Below are 20,848 nucleotides of genomic sequence, written 5' to 3'. Positions count from 1 at the left end.
CAACCAATGCCATAGCTGAAGTCCAGGTGCAAGCCAGAAGTTGAAGCCAGGTGGTCAGAGTCTGACAGTCCAGGGATGGTCAGGAACCAGAAGCAAGGCTGGAGCGGGTCAGTAACAGGACTGGAGTGAGGTCAGAATATGGCAAGGACAAGACTGGAACAGAGCTCAGGAAAAGTAGGGGCAGGAATAGGACCAAAAGCAAAAGCAGGCTGAGAGTCTCAAGAGTCTGATACAGTCCGAGACAGCAGGAAGGTTCCTGGCTGGGTAGTGCTGTTACACAGACTGATTTGCAACTCTGTCAGGGTTGGGGAAATACCTGAGCCTGGGGGTCATCTGACCCAGGCTCGACTCAGGGATAAGTTGCTGAGGGTTGAGTCATTGCAGGCTTTATTGGAAGGGCATGTTAGTGCAGCTGGGTTGTTGCTGCATGCCTGAATGACGCTTCACTGCAGCTCTGTTGGAAGGGCAGCTGGGTGAGAAAATGTGTCTCTTCACAAAAAAGTTTAGAAGAAAAGAGTTTGTGTTGTACACTCCAATATAAAGACAACAGTCCTGATTTTCAGAGGTGCTGAGAACCCATAACATCAGGGGAAGTCAATGGCAGCACCGCGGGTAGTCAGTACCTCTGAAAAATAGGCCATAGTCTCAAAGTTAAGCCATTACCTGTGGGGACCAAGCCAGCAGACCAGCTGTCTCTCATTTGGAAATACTCCTATTGATCAAATATAAACGTTAATCTAGGTATGAAAAGAAACTTTGGGGTTCTATATTTCCCTATATTTGGGAACAGTTCAGCCAATAGATATTGCCACAATTTGGACACATATGCGCATGTTCTTGATTCAAGATTCCCTGTTTCAGCTGGCTGCTTTGTTCTCAATTGTACAAAACATATTAACAGGCATCGTTCATGGTTATTTGACTAGGGTTTCCTCCCAGTGTCCTCTCCTTCACTCGCTGATCTAGTGGAGTGAGATTTCTCCAGATAATGAAAAATAAAAGTTCTTTACTCATTTCCCACTTTTGAGTCAATTTTAAGAGAGAACTCTGTGTACAGTACCTTTCTCTTTAAGCCTGGCTCTTGGGACAGCAGAATTTTCATTAGTGCCATACTTTGTTTGAAGGCTAGATAGAGCCAGTATTAGATTCAATCACTAAAATGTTAAGAGTTATTTTAGAAAGTACTCTAATTACAGATGCTCCATACTAGCAGCAGGAAGAGATGCTAACAGCGCTGCACCTGTATAAAGGCTGGTACTAACGTACCAAAAAGCTTGCTTCAGGGTAAACAAATGCCAAAAAACCCTTTGGCACTAGATGTTAGAGTGCTGTGGGAACGGAGAGCTCTGGGTTGTAAGCTGAAGTCATCCTCTGGCCAACTTTTAATTTGGGTTTTATTTTATTTAAGATTATCTCAGGGTTTAGGAGGGGGTAAAGGAAGGTTTCTGTTATGCAGATACACTGCTGTGGATAAGGGTCTCCCCTCCTGCACTGAACTGGAGTGGGTAGGGAGCTGCTATGTCCTCACTGACTAAACATCTCTGCAGAGAAGTGCTTAGACAACTACACTGCTGCTACTGCAAGATTTCCATGCTAGTGGCACAAGAGCTACTTTCTTGAAAGCTCAGTTATTATTGTCAGATATTTAAAAAACCTATACATAGTGCAATAGAAATTATTATTATTAATTTGTATTACTGTAGCACCCACTACATCTTGTTATGGACCACAACCCTGCTAGGTGCTGTGCTAAAACAGAACAAAAGGATGGTCCTTGCCCCAGTAGCTTGCAACCTATGTATAAGATAAAAGACAACAGATTGGGGAGTACAAGAATACAATGCGATAATACTGGTCAGCATGACAGGTAATGGTCCCTGCACACCAACAGCCTGACTATTGTCAAGTTTTTTTTGTAGCTATCACAAGGAGAATTCGGAGGAAGGATTTGAAGGTGGTTAACTAGGTGGCTTTGCAGATGTTTACATGAGCACCATATCAGCATGTGGAGCAGCATGAAAGAAAGCACAAAGGTGCTTGTCTGAAATTTAGCAAGTGGGTAGTGAAGGCTGTCATCGTAGGCTGACTGGAGGCAAGCATCGACAGATTGATAACAAATGAGAGCGGATAGGTGGGGACTGAATATAAAGGACCTTGAAAATGAATAAAAGTAGCTTATGTTTGATGCGATAGAGAAGAGGGAACCAGTTGAGGGATTCAAAGCGAGGGGTGACATGGTCAAACTGAGCTAGGAAACTGATCTTTGCAGCAGAATTCTGCATGGATATGATATTAGCTATTGCACGCTCAGAACTACAGCCAGCCAACCTCTTTTTCTGAACTAAAATAGAAAAACAGTAAAGAAACCAAACAAGTCTCAAACTTGGAAATCAATCCTTTTCCCTTAATACTGCTAGCTCATTAGGTCAGGGACAAACAATGTCTTCATCTCACTCAAGATTTACCTTTTTAATTAGAATTATTCTGTCAACTGCCTATCTAAAGTAGAAATCAACTTTTATATGCCATTCCCTTTAACCTATAAATACAGTGTTTATAGAACAGTTAAGATTTATTCCCAGCTAGAACAGAAATGCAAAATGGACTAACTGATGGTGTTCAGTAATTGACAGACCATTCTTCCTATTTGGTTTCTCTGGAAAAAGTGTGTGCATTTTTGAAAGGATGAAGCCAAATACTTTATTTCTATATTTGTACATGTCTTCAGATGAGATCTGAATCTTTGACATGTCAAATGTGCTGACATGACTAGTAAGAACACTTCTTATTACAGTGTTACATGAGAAATATAGGAGTTGGATTGAACCCATCACAAGTTGAGGAACCAAATCAAGGTGTTCATTTAAATCTAAAAAACTTTAAATGATTTATGTCTTGGATACCTTGAATACAGTTTCTTTCTCTCTTCATTAGCTATTGCAATAGTTTAAATCAACTTGGGTGCCTGAGTTAACAACTCTAAATTCTCAGTGAGGAGTCCTCAATTCTGGAATTTGTTTTTCCAGAGCCCAGATCTGCAGATCAAGTCACACTCCAAAGTTCATCTGTTTTCCCAGGCTCACTATAAGTGTGTGAATGATGATAGTCTTCATTTGGGCCATGTTAATTGTGGATATGCATACAAAAGATACATCAAAGATACAAATGTGGCAAATTGCCAGCACTACTATGCTGGGTCTCACACTTTCTCTTCTGGGGGGCACTTTCAGGTGCTGTTTCTTGCCCCTGAACTGGGATATTAACTGTCCCACTAGTGTCCTAGAGGAGGGGAATGGAGAGGGAGGGATGCGGGCCCACCCTTTACTCTGAGTCCCAGCCCAGGGGCCCTAGGGATAGTGGTAAACCACTTGAACTAGCGGTTCCTTCCCCTGGGCTACTTCCCTCTCCTGCCCTTCAGCTTGTGGGGGCTTCCTGCCCTCCCTCTGCACAAGCCAGGTGTCCCTTTACCTAGGGTCTTGGTCTTCTTAGCCCACCACAGCACTTCTCCAAACTTTCCTCTGCTTCCCTCCAAACTGTTCTCTGCTCCAACACCAATCCACTCTGCTCCAACTCCTCCAAACTGCTCTCTGCTCCAACACCTCCACTTGTCTGATTGAAGCAGGGGGGGGTGGGTTATCAGGTGACTGGCTTCAGGTGCTCTAATTGGCTTCAGGTGCTTTAATTAATCTATAGCAAACTTTCTTCCCTCTACAGGGAATAAGGCTCTCTTCTAACCCTCTCCTGCTGCCCTCTGGCCATGCTGTATCACACAAAGTACAAACATTTAACTTGGAGCAAGGTTTGCACATCTCTCTAGAGTTACAGCCATACCTTTGAGGAAGTGTCCACAGTCATTATGTGGTAAGCAACCATGAGCAGACACCCATATCTGAAGCAATAAATGAATGCCCATCAATCTTTCTAGTGGCTCTTTACCTGTGGTAGCTGATTACACACTAGAGATGTGGTTTCTTTTGTGTCTGGCATGGGCTTTAGTTTGGCCAAATTTAGAATAGGGGTTTATCAAGGCAATCAGCCTCTTCTGTTGACAAACACTCTCCTTTTATGAATTTTGTGCACATGCAGTGCTGATTCCTATTTAGAGCATGGAAGCATTTGGATAAGAATTACAGATGTTCCGATAGAGAGGTGCAGTATTAATACCAACATAGACATTTCTGCGGTGATACTGAGATACAGTATATTGTCATTTCAACCACAGATCTCATCCCTGTATCTTCTTGAATGTTATTATCCTTTGGCTTTTCCCCCTCTAGTCCGATAGGAAAAAAAATAGAAGAAACAAAAGCTCATTTTTCTATAATACTTGTCTAGACATATTTTGGGACCTAATGGAGGAGTTGGGCAAAAATAAAGAGACAGAGTTAAGTGTACACAATTAAAGAGCCTTTTTATCCTCTTAGTGAGTGACAGATGATTTTTAGTAAAACAGAATTTGCTTAATATTTTACAATTTAAGTGTAAAAGAAGCAAACTAGTTCAGGAAATTACTGTCTTTCAGTTAAAGTAAATCCTGAAACGAACCGCCTCTATTAAAAAGGAAAAGGGACCAGCCCATATCTGGAAAACAATCTTGAACCAATTTCATTGCTATTATAATAGCCCTTACATTTATCTTATGTTAAAAATAGGCAAGGAAAATTATTATTTTTAAATTATGAAATCACTCCAAATCATCTGGGCAGAGACAGATACATCCTAGAGGTAAATACATGGCTGCGCGGATGGTGTCAACAGGAGCTTCTCAGCTTCTTTGACCATGGAACCCTGTTCTGAGAAGGCGGACTGCTGAGCAGAGATGGGGCCCACCTGTCAACGGCGGGGAAGAGTATCTTCAAATACAGATTGGCTAACCTTTAAACTAGGTTTAATGGGGGCAGGAGATAAAAGCCCACAGGTAAATCCAAAACATGGAGACTTGGGTGAGAGGTCAGAATCTGGGGGTCAATATCGGAAATCGCAGCCCAGACAAAGGAAACACAACAGGAAATACAGAGGGGAAATCTAATAAACATCTTAGATGTCTGTATATTAATGCAAGAAGTAAACAGGAAGAACTAGAAATACTATTGAATAATCACAATACGGTAATTGGCATCACAGAAACTTGGTGGGATAATTCATATGACAGCAATTCTGGTATAGAAGGGTACAGATTGTTCAGGAATGACAGGCAGGGGGAAAAGGGAGAAGGTGTTGCCTTATATATCAAATATGTATACACTTGCACTGAGGTTGAGATAGAGATGTGGGAGGTAGACCAGTTGAAAGTCTCTGGGTAAGGATAAAAGGGGTAAAAAACAGTGGCAATATCATGGTAGGGATCTACTATAGACCACCTAAGTAGGAGGAAGAAGTGATGGATGAGACTTTTAAAACAACAAAATCATCCAAAAACAAAGGATGTGAAGTCCTCCATCATCACTAACTACCCAGACATTTGTTGGGAAATACAGCAGGGCATAGATTAGCCAACAAGCTCTTGGAATGCAACATAGGCAACTTTTTATCTCAGAAGGTGTAGAAAGCAACTGGGGAGAGGCTATTCTGGATTTGATCCTGACAAACAGGAAGGAGCTAGTTGAGAATCTGAAGGTGGAAGGCTGCTTGGATGAAAGGAATCATGAAATGATGAGTTCATGATTCTAGGGAATGGTGAAACAGGGAAAACAGCAGAATAAAGACAAAGGACTTCAAGAAGGCAGACTTTAACAAACTCAGATAATTGGTTGGTAAGATCCCATGGGAAGCAAGTCTAAGGGGAAAAAAAGGGTTCAAGAGAGTTGGCAGTTTTTCAAAGAGACATTATTAAGGGAACAAGAGCAAACTATGTCAATGCATAGGAAAGATGATAAGTATGGTAAGAGGCAACACTGGCTTAACCAGGAGATCTTCAATGATCTGAAAACTCAAAAAGAGTCATATAAGAAGTGGAAACTAGGTCAAAATGTTACTGTTTTCTAGAGGAAAACATAGGAAAAAGGTTTATTATTTTGTATAAATAGAGGTGTGTAGTAGATACTTTTGTGCCAGTAGATTACATCTATAATCTAGATCAGTGGTTCTCAACCAGGGGTAAACATACTTCTGGGGCTACGCAGAGGTCTTCCAGGGGTACATCAACTCATCTAGATATTTGCCTAGTTTTATAATAGGCTACATAAAAAGCACTAGCGAAGTCAGTGCAAACTTAAATTTAACACAATCACTTGTTTATACTGCTATATATTATACACTGAAATGTAAGTACAATATTTATATTCTAGTTGATTTTATAATTATATGGTAAAAATGAGAAAGTAAGCAATTTTTCAGTATTAGTATGCAGTGACACTGTATTTTTATGTCTGATTTTGTAAGCAAGTAGTTTAAGTGAGGTGAAACTTGGAGGTACAAGACAAATCAGACTCCTTAAAGGAGTACAGTAGTCTGGAAAGGTTGAGAGCCACTGATCTAGATGATACTGTATTGCACTCCTGTGGACTTAGGAACATGATAATAGAAACAGCTGCAAAAGATCTGGCAGAAAAAAATTGTAAGAATAATCTATTGCAGAGGTTCTCAAACTGTGGCCGCGGACCACTGCTCCATTCAGGTGGTCCGTGGATAGTTCCCTCTAAGGTGCCCGCCTGGTTGGCTGCACACGAGAGAATGAAGGGCCACACACCTAATTAGGTGATCCGTGCAGGCATGGCTCCACTAATTACGTGCCTGGACCCTGGAGAAGACGCACACGTAAGGTGAGGTGGTGGCCTTTGGGGGAATAGGTGGTAGGCGGGAGGGCATAGTGGGGTGAGAAGAGGGGGTGGGAGGAATTTGGGACCTGCAGGGCTGTGGTGGCCAGAGAAAGAGGCAACTTTTCCCAGCTCCAGGGCTGCAGCTGCCGGGGAGAGATGGCCCTCCTTCCCAGCCCCAGCTCAGGGTCTGCTGCAGCGGGGGAGAGAGGGAGAGACACCCCCTCATCCTTCACAGCCCCAGCTCAGGGGCTGCCACAGTGGGGGAGAAAGGGCACATCCATCACATTAGAAAGGTAAGACTACTGATATTAAAATATGAGTTGTGTGCTTTTATTTGTAGAACAAAAAAAGTTCATTATTAAGTTTTTTATATATAGCGCTTTTATCCAAAGTGCTTTACAATAGTTAGCTAATGGTACAAACAACATTTGGAAAGATCATTAAGTGGTCTGCCGAGACCCTCAACAATTTTCAAGTGGTCCGCAAAAAAAAAAAAAAAGTTTGAGAACCATTTCTCTATAGCTTACAGATTTTAAGATAGAAAGACAAATACCTGTGCAAGAATGGGGAATCCAAGGTTTCTACATCCATTGCAGGGTGTTAGTGCCTCCCATAAACCTGCAGGACCACAACTGTTTTCCCGGGCATCTTCCTCTTCCTCCTCCCCTGGTGAGAGGTTTGTTGATGAAGGTCTCTGTGGAAAATTAAGTTTACTGGAACATTATGCAGAAACATTTTGCTTTATTTTACCATAGTTAAAAATGCTAAGATTGATTGAGAAACTTCACATTTCCAGAAACTGATAAATATACTGCATTTTCAACTTAATATAGTGCATCTATTCAATCAATAATCAGTAAAACATATTATATTACCTAAAGAAAAAAGATGTGATGAGCTACAGTAAGCTGTATTTTAAATAGGATTTCAGAGACAATGACTCTTATTACTCACCTTCAGTCTACAAATAATATTCAGATTATGTATAATGTACAGCACCAGACACCCTGCAACTTTTCAATTGAAAAATAAAATGTATTTTAATTTAAATTTTAGCTTTTACATTATTATTTTTCACTATAGCCTTCAGAGAATGAAAACTAACATCATTAAATTTTTACTGCTCTTAGAAATTGTACAGTAGATAGAATATTGCACAAACACCACAAGATAATGGGATCTTGTTTCCATAGCCAAATAGTATATTAATTAAAAATATATATAACTACAACCATTTTAGCTTGGATTGGCCAGTGGCTTTTGCGGAGAAGTAGTAGAAATTTAATCACAATTTAGGATTTCATTTTTAGTTTGATGTTTACCAATGATGAAAAATGGTAACTTGTTATGTATGGTAAACAATACTTATTGATTTTTCATTTTTTAAAAAAAACCTGCTACGTCTGTTTGCCCTAAACAGCAAGGGCAAGGGGTTTCAGGGAAAGTGATTCTATTTTACCATTTTGTTTCCTTCTTCAAGTCCTTGTTGCACACAGAGTCAAAATTATGCCTATTGTGGAGCCACTGAGGATATGTATAACACATTATATGTTTTCATTTTAAACGCTGTCATGGTTCTATAATGGTTGTTGTGAGAAAAGGTGGGCATTTTTCTATTTACACAGATCATCCCCCTTTTCTTGATTGTGATCCTACCTCCTGCCCCCATCCTTAGCAAGGGGTTGTAGGGTAGATTTTCAGTTATACTGTGTTAGCCTATCTTTGATCCCACTGAAGTGAATCACGGTTTTATCATTTATTTCAGTAGATGATATAGGTCAATGCTGAACACTTCTGAAAAATCCTACCCTTAGAACAAAGTTACACTAAATAAAGTTACACACCTTTAAGGGCTTATATATACTACTGCTAAAGTTGATGTAACTTGAACCCCCGCCCTCTTCCGAGCAACATAAGTACATTGATTTAAAGCAGTGTCTACACTGTATTATGTCAGTGACAAACACTCTCCCGCCAACATAGCTTCGGCCTCTTGTTGAGGTGGAGTAATTACGCTGACAGGAGAGCACCCTTCACCAGTTATGCTACATCAGCCACAGTGCATCAATGCAGCTGCGCCAATGTAGTGTGATAGTGAAGACAAGCCCTAAGTTACACTTCCATCTTAATTCCATGCCCCATGTGGTTATTTTGCTCATGCCTAACTCACGTGTATAGAATACCTGCCCCCGGACCAGTTCCAGCCTGCATGATATGTTTATGTGGCCCCACTAACGTTCAGATTCTAAACTTTCATTTAACAGAAAAAAGTTTGGCGCTCTCACGTTTGCAAAAATACTTTCCAAACGTGAGTTGGACCGGCGTGTAAACCAATGTAAGTCTGTCTTTCTGAGTCTGCAAGCAGCTTGAGACAATGACTGACAAGTATGGCTTCCCACACCCCCACATGATATCAACTGTAAAGGCAAGAGATGATGCAAATCTCAACATTGACAAGTTCACTGAAGATCTTTTGAGCAGATAGAAAGGGGAAATGGGTGGGACTTGCTCTATGGAAGAAAATGCAGAGGGATCATAGACAAAAAGCAAGAGAAAGAATGGAGGAAAAAAAGAAACAAGACAGAAATAGCAGTAGTTCTGATGATGAACTTATTTTTCCCACTGACTGATACTGAGTATCAATAAGGTACTGTACCAATATATGTCATACAGTAAGTATGAATTTAGTTAAGTATCATTCAGCCTTTGCTTTTTATGCTAACCTCCCAAAAACACAAATGGGAGTTCCACTGTAGCCTAAAGAGAGTAAATAGTCCTAAATTCAGATTCCAGCCCATTGACCCAAGATTAAATTCAGAATTTATTGCTCTCCACCAGTTTTTACTCCCTTGGTTTAAACTCACTGTACCACCCATTACAAGACTGGAGCATCACACCTTAGGTGGGTTGGTTTTTGTTTGTTTGTTTGTTTGTTTTTGTTTTCATTTTGATTGGTTAGTTGTTTTTTCTTGGGGGAAGAGATAGGGAGCGTTTAAGAGCGCATGTTTGTTTACTTTGCATGTTAGGATTCATTTTCTAAATCTGTTATTTTATGAGGTTATTTTGACAGTCAAGTAGTGCTACAGAATGTGTTACTATAGCAACAGCATTTTTGCATGCATTATTAAGAGGATTGGATGAACTTTGCATGGTTTGGGTCATGAAGGAATTCTATTGTTATATAGTTGTGTAGGATCAGAAGCAGGCCCCGGGGCCTTGTTATCTAGAATTGTTATGCTACCATCTGTCATTTTATCCTATATGTTTACATTGGAAATATATAAACTTTAACCATTGTGACAAAGAACAAAGCACTCCCTTAAAAAAAACAAAAACAAAAAAACAAAAAAAAACCCACAGCTTGCCCCCTATTCCCTAAAGGTGACAATCTACTTCTAGTCACAAAAAATTTAGATTTATATAATAAACAATGCCTATCACAGGCTTTGGAACACTTGCTTTTGTTTTCATAACTATGGCAGATTGCTTATGCCACTCCAAAAATAAAGAAACTTTCCCTAGAAGATATAATAAAAAGTTCCCTCCACTGCTGGCATAATAAAATAACTGTCTCCAATTCTAGTCTTCTCATTCCAGCCTGTCCACTGACCTCAGACAAGTAAAGATTAATTTCATAACTACTCAGCTCTAAGTGCTTTAATCATAACATCTCATCTTCAACTTCTCATATCTGAGTCCTACTTTCTCCAACTTCATTTCTTGATTCAGATAAGGTGACTAATACTGGACACTGTGCTCCAAATATGATGTAACAATTAATCTGACTTGGTGTTTGCCAGTTAGTCTGCCACTTGGATCCAGAACTAAAATTTGACTGATACCTGCAGGTTTGCTTCAAGGTTTGAGTTCAAGAAACTTGAACTGATAAGGCGAACTTTGTGCAACACTCTCCCCCTCCTTATCTCCAATCACTACCTACTTCTAAATAAGAGGGTAACACACTAAGCAAAATCATTACTGACTTGACTTCTGAGTCTCAGATTGGGAAATGAAGGCATAAACAGTGCAGCTGATGATCCCAAAGCTATACTGCTCAGCTACAAAGGAAGAGTGAAGAACAAGATGGAGGGTGTGGAGTAGAGAAGATGGGAGAATGAATTTGCAACAAAGCAGGTTCACTTATATTGTTAAGAGGACTATACATGTGGAAAATGCTAATGTACTCTTTTTTTTTTTTTTGCCTCTGTCTTCACAAACAAGGCCAGCTCCCAGACTACTGCACTGGGCAGCACACTATGGGGAGGAGGTGACCAACCCTCTTTGGAGAAAGAAGTGGTTCAGGACTATTTAGAAAAGCTGGATGAGCACAAGTCCATAGGGCCGAATGCACTGCATCTGAGGGTGCTAAAGGAGTTGGCGGATGTGATTGCAGAGCCATTGGCCATTCTCTTTGAAAACTCATGGTGATTGGGGGAGGTCCCAGATGACTGGAAAAAAGGCTAATGTAGTGCTTTAAAAAGGGAAGGAGGAGGATCCGGGGAACTACAAGCCAATCAGCCTCACCACAGTCCCTGGAAAAATCATGAAGCAGGTCTTCAAGGAATCAATTCTGAAGCACTTTGAGGAGAGGAAAGTGGTCAGGAATAGTCAGCATGGATTCACCAAAGGCAAGTCATGCCCGACTAACCTAATTGCCTTCTATGAGATAACTGGCTCTGTCGATGAGGGGCAAGCAGTGGATGTGTTATTCCTTGACTTTAGCAAAGCTTTTGATATGGTCTCCCACAGTATTCTTGCCAGCAAGTTAAAGAAGTATGGATTGGCTGAATGGACTATAAGCTGGATAGAAAGCTGGATAGATCATCGGGCTCAACAGGTAGTGATCAATGGCTCCATGTCTAGTTGGCAGCTGGTAGCAAGTGGAGTGCCCCAAGGGTCGGTGCTGGGGCCGGTTTTGTTCAATATCTTCATTAATGATCTGGAGGATGGCTTGGACTGCACTCTCAGCAGGTTTGCAGATGACACTAAACTGGGAGGAGTGGTAGATACGCTGGAGGGTAGGGATAGGATACAGAGGGACCTAGACAAATTAGAGGATTGGGCCAAAAAAAATCTGTGGAGGTTCAACAAGGACAAGTGCAGAGTCCTTCACTTAGGAAGGAAGAATCCCATGCATGGCTACAGACTACGGACTGAGTGGCTAGGCAGCAGATCTGTAGAAAAGGACCTAGGGGTTACAGTGGATGAGAAGCTGGATATGAATCAACAGTGTGCTCTTGTTGCCAAGAAGGCTAATGGCATTTTGGGCTGTATAAGTAGGGGCAGTGCCAGCAGATCGAGGGATGTGATCATTCCCCTCTATTCATCTGGAATACTTGTCCAGTTTTGGGCCCCACGCTAGAAGAAGGGCATGGAAAATTTGGAAAAAGTCCAGTGGAGGGCAACAAAAATGATTAGGAGGCTGGAGCACATGACTTATGAGGAGAGGTTGAGGGAACTGGGATTATTTAGTCTGCGGAAGTGAAGAATGAGGGGGGATTTGATAGCTGCTTTCCACTACCTGAAAGGGGATTCCAAAGAGGATGGATCTAGACTGTTCTCAGTGATACAAAATGACATAACCAAGAGCAATGGTCTCAAGTTGCAGTGAGGGAGGTCTAGGTTGAATATTAGGAAACACTATTTCACTAGGAGGGTGGTGAAGCACTGGAATGGGTTACCCATTGAGGTGGTTGAATCTCCTTCCTTAGAAGTTTTTAAGGTCAGGCTTGACAAAGCCCTGGCTGGGATGATTTAGTTGGGGATTGGTCCTGCTTTGAGCAGGGGGTTGGACTAGATGACCTCCTGAGGTCTCTTCCAACCCTGATATTTTATGATTCTACATATTTCACTGATCTTTAAGATGAGTGGCAGTCTAAGCCCACCAATATGTCCAATTATCTGCACTACTAAAATAACTCTGGTTTACTACATGCAAAGGGGATAAGTTATTTTAAGCATTCCCAGCCCAAAGACCAAAATTAAAGATGCCCCCTATAGTAAGTGGCAAAGAACTGTAACCACACCTGATAACTAGTCTAACTTCATAGGCAAGTGAAAGTAATTCACAGAACATAATCTAATCTAAATAAAAAAATATAAAGACTATATAAAATGAGAGGCTCCTTTAACATACCTGCAAGGAATATGCATAATAAACTAGATGAATGGGAATTATGGTAGAGAAAGAATATGATCATTTAGCCATTACAGAAATATAGTGGGACAAATAGATGAAATGCTAATGAACAGCAGATTAATATAAATTGTTTACATATAATAGAGGAAGGAGAGGGGTGATTTACTTTATGTAAAACATGAAATTGAGATAAGTCAGGCCCACAGTAGTGTGAATTAAATGCTATTGATACAAAAAAAAATCAGAGGAATGGAAAATATTTTGTAGGCAGATTGTTTCTAGACTTCCCCATCAAAGAGCAAATAAGGACAAATAGAGTCTAACGGATACTAGCCAGATGGCTAGAATAAATGAATTAGTGCTCTTGGGTGACTCCCGCTATCCAGATAGTTGTTGGCGGTGGAAGGGGGAATCTTTAGTGAAGCATAAGTCCACCATAAATGTTTCCATTTCATAAAGGATAGTTTTGAATTACAAAAGATTAAAATAGAAACAAGGAGATTCTTATACATAGCAGTCACCACCAGAAAAGAATTAGTAACATGTAAAGCCATTAGGTCAGGGATCCTAAATTAATTGAGTTTAGGATATTAACAATAGATTACACCTTAATAGAAATGCTGAAATTCCAGAAGACTAAATCATCCTAACCTAAAAGGTTTATCAGGATCAGGAGAGGATATGTACTAAAAATAAATAAAATAAATAAAGGAATGAAAAACCTTGAGAAATTGTACAAGAGGCCCAGAATGGAATACCCAGAAAGAAAACCACAAGAGATTAATGTGTACAAAGGTTTAATAAAAGCCTCAAAGCAGCCAGCTGCTTTGGTTACCAATACATGAAATAAGTATTGGATATTCATAACCGTAAAAAATTTAGAGTGAAGTCCTGGCCCTACTGAAATCAATGGCAAAACTACTATTATTTTAATGGGGCCAGAATTTGACTCCTGATCAAAGAAAGAGTGAAGAACAAGATGGGTTCTCAGATATTGAGAACCCAGAATTACTCCTCCAGAAGGTAGGCATGGAAAAGACGGTTACTCACCTGTAGTAACTGTTGTTCTTCGAGATGTGTTGCTCCTATCCATTCCAGTTAGGTGTGCGCGCCGCGCGTGCACGGCATCTCGGAACTTTTTTACCCTAGCAACACCGGCGGGCCGGCTGGCGCCCCCTGGAGTGGTGCCGCTATGGCGCTAGTTATATACCCCAGCCGGCCCGTCCGCTCCTCAGTTCCTTCTTGCCGGCTACTCCGACAGTGGGGAAGGAGGGCGGGTCTGGAATGGATAGGAGCAACACATCTCGAAGAACAACAGTTACTACAGGTGAGTAACCATCTTTTCTTCTTCGAGTGATTGCTCCTATGCATTCCAGTTAGGTGATTCCCAAGCCTTACCTAGGCGGTGGGGTCGGAGTGAGACGTGGCGGAGTACAATACCGCGGAGCCGAAGGCTGCGTCGTCTCGAGACTGCTGCACCAACGCGTAATGGGAGGCGAAGGTGTGAACCGAAGACCAGGTGGCCGCTCGACAGATGTCCTGGATCAGAACATTGGCCAGGAAGGCAACAGATGAGGCGTGCGCCCTCGTCGAGTGTGCAGTGACGCGGCCTGGTGGTACGCGAGCCAGCTCATGGCAGGTCCGGATACACGCAGTGACCCAGGAGGAAATCCGTTGGGAGGATATCGGCTCTCCCTTCATGCGGTCAGCAACCAGCTGAGGCGAACGCCGGAAGGGCTTCGTCCGCTCGATGTAGAAAGCGAGCGCTCTGCGGACATCGAGGGTATGCAGCTGCTGTTCCCGAGGCGAGGCATGTGGCTTCGGGAAGAACACCGGGAGGAAGATCTCCTGGTTGAGATGGAAAGCTGACACTACCTTCGGGAGGAAGGCCGGATGAGGGCGAAGCTGCACCTTGTCCCCATGGAAGACCGTGTATGGCGGGTTGACCATTAGAGCGCGAAGCTCAGAGACTCGTCTCGCTGATGTAATGGCGACGAGGAAGGCCGTCTTCCAAGAGAGGTAGAGCAGGGAGCACGTGGCTAAGGGCTCGAACGGAGGACCCATCAGTTTGGCCAAGACAAGATTCAAATCCCAGGTCGGGGCCGGGCGCCGCACCGGCGGGTACAAGCGGTCCAGGCCTTTGGGGAAGCGGGAAACCATCTGGTTCGAGAAGATGGACCGACCGTCCACGGAGGGAAGGAAGGCTGATACCGCTGCCAGATGAACTCTCAGGGAGGAGACCGCCAGACCTTGCTCCTTAAGCTGCCAGAGGTAGTCCAGGATGGTAGGGACCGGGACCAGGAATGGATTAAGACCTTGATGATCACACCAGAGTGCAAACCTCTTCCACTTCGCTAGGTAAGTGGAGCGAGTGGAAGGCTTTCTGCTCTCGAGCAGGACCTGTTGAACCGCTGCAGAACAGCCCCTCTCCGCGTGGGTCAGCCACTCAGGTACCAAGCTGTAAGATGGAGGGACTGCAGGTTCGGATGGTGGAGCCTGCTGAAATCCTGGGTGATGAGGTCCGGCCACAACGGGAGGGGGATGGGTTCCCGAACGGAGAGCTCGAGCAGCAGGGTGTACCAGTGCTGCCTCGGCCAGGCCGGCGCGATTAGAATGACGTGAGCTCTGTCCCTCCGAAGCTTCAGGAGCACTCGGTGCACGAGCGGGAACGGAGGGAAGGCGTAGAGGAGGCGATCCGTCCAGGGATACAGGAAGGCGTCCGACAGGGAGCCCGGCGAGCGACCCTGGAACGAGCAAAACAGGTGGCACTTCCTGTTCTCTTTGGAGGCGAATAGGTCTACTTGGGGAAACCCCCACCTCCGGAAGATTGTGTGGACGACATCTGGACGGAGGGACCACTCGTGGGAGAGGAACAACCTGCTGAGATGGTCGGCCAGCGTGTTCTGCACTCCCGGAAGAAAGGATGCTTCCAGGTGAATTGAGTGGGTCACCCAGAAGTCCCACAGGAGCATCGCTTCCTGGCACAGGGGGGAGGAGCGGGCTCCGCCCTGCTTGTTCACGTAGAACATCGCGGTGGTGTTGTCCGTGAACACTGTCGCACAACGGCCTTGCAGGTGGGTGCAGAAGGTGCGACAGGCCAGGCGGATGGCGCGTAGCTCGCGAACATTGATGTGCAGGGCGAGCTCCTGGGCCGACCACTGGCCCTGCGTGTGGAGATCGCCCAGGTGGGCCCCCCAACCGAGTGCTGAGGCATCCGTGGTCAGAGTGACGGACGGGCGAGGAGGGTGGAACGGAACTCCGGCACACACGACCTCTGGGTTGAGCCACCAGTTGAGAGACTCGAGGGTCATCCTGGTGACCGTGACCACCATGTCGATGGGGTCTCGATGTAGCCGATACACCGACGCGAGCCACGACTGGAACGGACGAAGGTGGAGCCGCGCATACTCGGTGACATACGTGCACGAAGCCATGTGGCCCAGGAGGCGGAGGCAAGAGCGCACCGTCGTGGTAGGGAAGGCGACAAGGTCCCGGATGATGGAGACCATCGTCTGGTGCCGAGCGCGAGGGAGACAGGCTCTGGCCACTGTGGAGTCGAGGACCGCTCCGATGAACTCCACCCGCTGTGTCGGAATCAAAGTGGACTTCTCGGTGTTGATGAGAAGACCGAGCCGATGAAAGAGAGACATGATTTCTGACATCTGGTCCATCACAAGTTGCTGGGACTGACCTCGAACCAGCCAGTCGTCGAGATACGGGTAAACGTGCATCTGACAATGTCGGAGGGCTGCGGCGACTACCGCCATGCATTTGGTAAACACCCTCGGGGCGGTGGACAGTCCGAACGGCAACACAGCGAACTGGTAGTGAGTGTCGTTGACCACAAACCGAAGGTAACGACGATGGGGAGGATAGATTGTGACATGGAAGTACGCGTCCTTCATGTCGAGGGCGGCAAACCAGTCTCCCGGATCCAGAGAGGGAATGATGGTCCCCAGGGTGACCATACGAAACTTGGGCTTGAGCAGGTACTTGTTCAGCTCGCGAAGGTCCAGGATAGGACGCAGCCCGCCTTTCGTCTTGGGGATGAGAAAATAACAGGAGTAGAATCCCCTGCCCCGTCTGTCCTGAGGCACTGCTTCTATGGCACCCACGCTCAACAGAGTCTGGACCTCTTGTAAGAGGACTTGCTCGTGAGAGGGGTCCCTGAAGAGGGACAGGGAGGGTGGGTGGGAAGGAGGGGGCGAAACAAATTGCAGGCGGTATCCCGACTGGACTGTTTGGAGCACCCAGTTGTCTGATGTTAATTGGGACCACGCCGAAAAGAAATGGGAAAGGCGGTTGTAAAATAAAGGGGAAGGATCCGGTGGGGAGAGTGATGGGCCGTCCTCGAGCGTCCCATCAAAAGGCCTGCTTGGCCCCCTGAGGGGCCTTGGAAGCGGCCTGGCCCTGGTTGCGGCGGTTGCCGGATGGACGACGGCGATTTTGGGCCGGACGTCGGCTGTTGTAAGGACGATACCGGGACTGGTAGGCTGGTCGGGAGGGCTGTGGACGGAATGGCCTGCGCTGCGTCGCTGGCGTATGCATGCCTAACGTACGTATCACGATACGGCCGTCCTTCAAAGTTTGGATCCGAGAATCCGTCTTCTCCGAGAACAGCCCTTTTGTATCAAATGGTAGGTCCTGTAGCGTATATTGGACCTCCGGTGGCAGGGTGGAAGACTGCAGCCAAGCGATACGCCTCATCGTGACACCGGAGGCCAAGGTCCTCGCACCTGAGTCCGCAGCGTCGAGGGCGGCTGTGATGGAGGATCTAGACGACCTCCTCCCTTCCTCCAACATGGCCGCGAACTCCTGGCGGGAGGCTGTCGGTAGGAGCTCAGTAAATTTCGCCAGGGACGTCAAGATGTCAAAGACGTACCTGGCGAGGAGGACCATCTGGTTGGCAATCCTCATTTGTAGGCCTCCCGCGGAATAGACCTTTCGGCCTAGCAGGTCCATACGCCTCGCGTCCGTTGATTTGGGCGCAGGGGCCGGTTGGCCGTGCCGCTCCCTATCATTAACCGACTGGACTACCAGGGAGTCCGGGGTCGGATGTGTATACAAATATTCATAGCCCGTGGGAGGGACAGAGTACTTTCGTTCAACACCACGGGCTGTAGGGGGCACGGACGCCGGCGTCTGCCAGATAGTGGTGGCATTCTTTTGCACCGTCCGTACAAAAGGAAGCGCAACTCGCACCGGCATGTCTGCCCCAACAACGTTCGTAATGGGGTCCTCGTCTTTCTGCACTTCCTCTATGGGCAAGGCCATAGCCGTCGCCACACGACGAAGGAGGTCCTGGTGAGCCTTTACATCAATGGGTGGAGGCTCCTTAGTCACTGCGCCGGCCACAGCCTCATCAGGCGAGGACGAGGAGGACAACCCCTGGACGACCGCCTCCGAAGAGGGGTCCGCCGCCTGCTCGTCGGGGGGGGCGGGCTGCTCGTGGCCCTGGGACTCCGACGTTATAGCATCCGCCACCGGTGGCGAAGGGGCCGGTCGGGATATCGTCGCCTCTGGGACCCTGCGCTCGGACGCGGGAGGCCTTGGTGGAAAAGGCACCCCCTGAGCCTCATACTGGGCCCATGGAACCCAGAAGCCCCACGGTTGTGCCCCTTGAGGATGTCCTTGTGGGGTAGGTGGCAGGAGTCCGTATCCTTCCGTGCCGGAAGCGACCGACGCGGGCCGAGATGGCCATGGAGGTGCCGAGGTGCTCGCAGAGTGCGCTGCCGAATGGGGCAGTCCGTCCCCGGATGGCAAAGAAGAGCGATGTTGCTCCGTTCGGTACCGGGAAGGCGACCGGGAGTGACGTCCGCCACGGTGCCGGGAGCTCGACCGGGACTGAGACCGCCGGTGCCATGAACGCCCGCGCGAGTCGCGGTGCCGGGACGGCGATCTCTGATGGTGCCGACGCGATGGCGACCTGGACCTCGTGCGGCGTCGGGAGTACGACCGGTACCGCGATGACGAGCGGTACCGGGACTGCGACCGACCTTTCGACGGCGATCGGTACCGCGAAGGCGAGCGGTGCCGAGATCGCGAGCGCCGGGATGGAGACCTGCTGCGGGACCGGGAACGGGACCGGGACCGGGTGCGTCGTCCATGTCGCCTGTCCAGGGACGGTGGCCGGGTCATTCTGGCCGGCTTCCCTGCCGACACGACAGCCCGCACCGGCGGTGCCGGGGGCCGGAGGCCTGGCGCCTCTATGAGCTGGATCAGCTCTCTTGCGGAGGCGAATGTCTCCGGCGTTGATGGCAGCCGGGGCTCAACCGCGGACGGCACCGGGGAGCGTGGCGGCGCCGGACTCGACGGGCCTTGCGGCGCCGGAGTCAAGGGTCCGGTGCACGGCTTGTGCACGGGCACCGCGGGGGCCGCAGGCTGCGCAACCGCTTTTGCAGAGTCCTCAGAGCGAACCTGAGCCAGTGCCTTCGCCAGTCTCTGCTTCTTCGCGGGCGAAAGCGAGCGGTGCCGCGACTTCGCAACCGCTTTCTGTATCGGCGGCGCCGCGGAGGTGGAGCGGCTCGGTGCCGCCGGTGCGCTCTGCACCGAGGCAGTTCGCGGTGCCGGCGCGGACGGTGCCGGTGGTTGAAGCGACGCCTCCATTAAGATCTGCTTCAAGCGGATATCCCGCTCTTTCCGGGTCCGCGGTTTAAAAGTAGAGCAGATCGAACACTTGTCCGTTCTGTGCCCTTCGCCCAGGCAACGGAGACAGGCGTCGTGCGGGTCTTCGATGGGCATAGGTCTCTGGCACGCCGCGCAGGGCTTAAAGCCTGGTGCCTTGGGCATGAGCCCGCACCGGGTGAGGTAAAAGGGGAACCCCCCCCCCCTTTTACCTTATCTATATACACTAACTAACTATCTAAGAAACTGACAAACTAACTACTAAACTAACTATATACAAAAACAGATGCGAAAGCTAGGGTCGTGGAGAACGAAGAGCACTCCACAGTTCCAACTGGCCGTCACGGGCGGTAAGAAGGAACTGAGGAGCGGACGGGCCGGCTGGGGTATATAACTAGCGCCATAGCGGCGCCACTCCAGGGGGCGCCAGCCGGCCCGCCGGTGTTGCTAGGGTAAAAAAGTTCCGAGATGCCGTGCACGCGTGGCGCACACACCTAACTGGAATGCATAGGAGTAATCACTCGAAGAAGAATGTCCATCTACCAGGAAGCTCATCTGCACCTTCTTCAACATTCTAGAGAAGCCATAACTTTATTAAACAGGTGTTTTTAGTTATAAGCATGGTTTTCTGTCTCCATGAGAGGTTTTTTTATATTGGCCAGTGTGCACAATGATCATCACAGCAATTGGCCATTCCCAGCACTTAAGAGCACAAACCAGCACCCAAAGGTCAGTGGGAAGAGGAAGGCAGGAGAAAATCCTCTTTACTAATCCAAACTTCTGCATCCCTGGACTCAACAAAACAGTCTCTTTACTTCTCTCAATTATAGTTTACAGTCAGTCCAAATAAAAATAAAAACACTCCCCTCAATTCATAACCCAGCTTTTCCATCCTCTCAGGGCAGCCTCTACAGTCTCTCCTTCTCACCTTGTATAATAACAGTCCAAAGTTTGGACCAACTCTCATATTAGTCAAAGCCATTGGCTATATACTTCACTTCTTAGACAGACCTTCTCCAAGAAAAAATATCTATTACCCATAAGCCTGCTTTACTCCCTTTTATGTGCCTGTCTTTCCCTCAGTTATTAACTACAGCTGGTGGTCCCACCCCGCTTAGGTTGATAATTGTGGCAGGTGTTGGTGGGCAGACCTGATTTAATCATCTAGTTCCAAGGGACTCCATTAACTCCTTATTGTAGTCCAGCATTCACTCTATCACATTCAGTTAAAATTCTTATAATAAAGATTGATTCTCTGTTGCTTCCCTCAAAATAGTCAGCATGAAATTCTGATCTTTGACCACTCTGTAGCTAAAAAATAATCTGC

The 20,848-nt window shown here is 46.5% G+C and overlaps 1 protein-coding gene across 6 annotated transcripts in view; it reads right to left on the bottom strand.

The window, feature by feature from the left end:
• The window catches only part of ANKS1B (ankyrin repeat and sterile alpha motif domain containing 1B), a 753,186-nt gene that overhangs the window by 541,546 nt on the left and 190,792 nt on the right, over nucleotides 1-20,848 (bottom strand). For all 6 annotated transcript variants that reach the window (XM_039494857.1, XM_039494866.1, XM_039494872.1 and 3 more), the window contains exon 9: nucleotides 7,312-7,452. In XM_039494857.1, the coding sequence (XP_039350791.1) occupies nucleotides 7,312-7,452 (141 nt within the window). The remainder of the gene's footprint in view (nucleotides 1-7,311; nucleotides 7,453-20,848) is intronic.

The sequence above is a fragment of the Mauremys reevesii genome, linkage group 1 (assembly GCF_016161935.1).
Source record: "Mauremys reevesii isolate NIE-2019 linkage group 1, ASM1616193v1, whole genome shotgun sequence".
In the NCBI taxonomy this organism is placed as follows: Eukaryota; Metazoa; Chordata; order Testudines; family Geoemydidae; genus Mauremys; species Mauremys reevesii.
The sequence above is the reverse complement of the archived record's forward strand: the minus strand, read 5'-3'. Positions and strand labels throughout refer to the sequence as shown.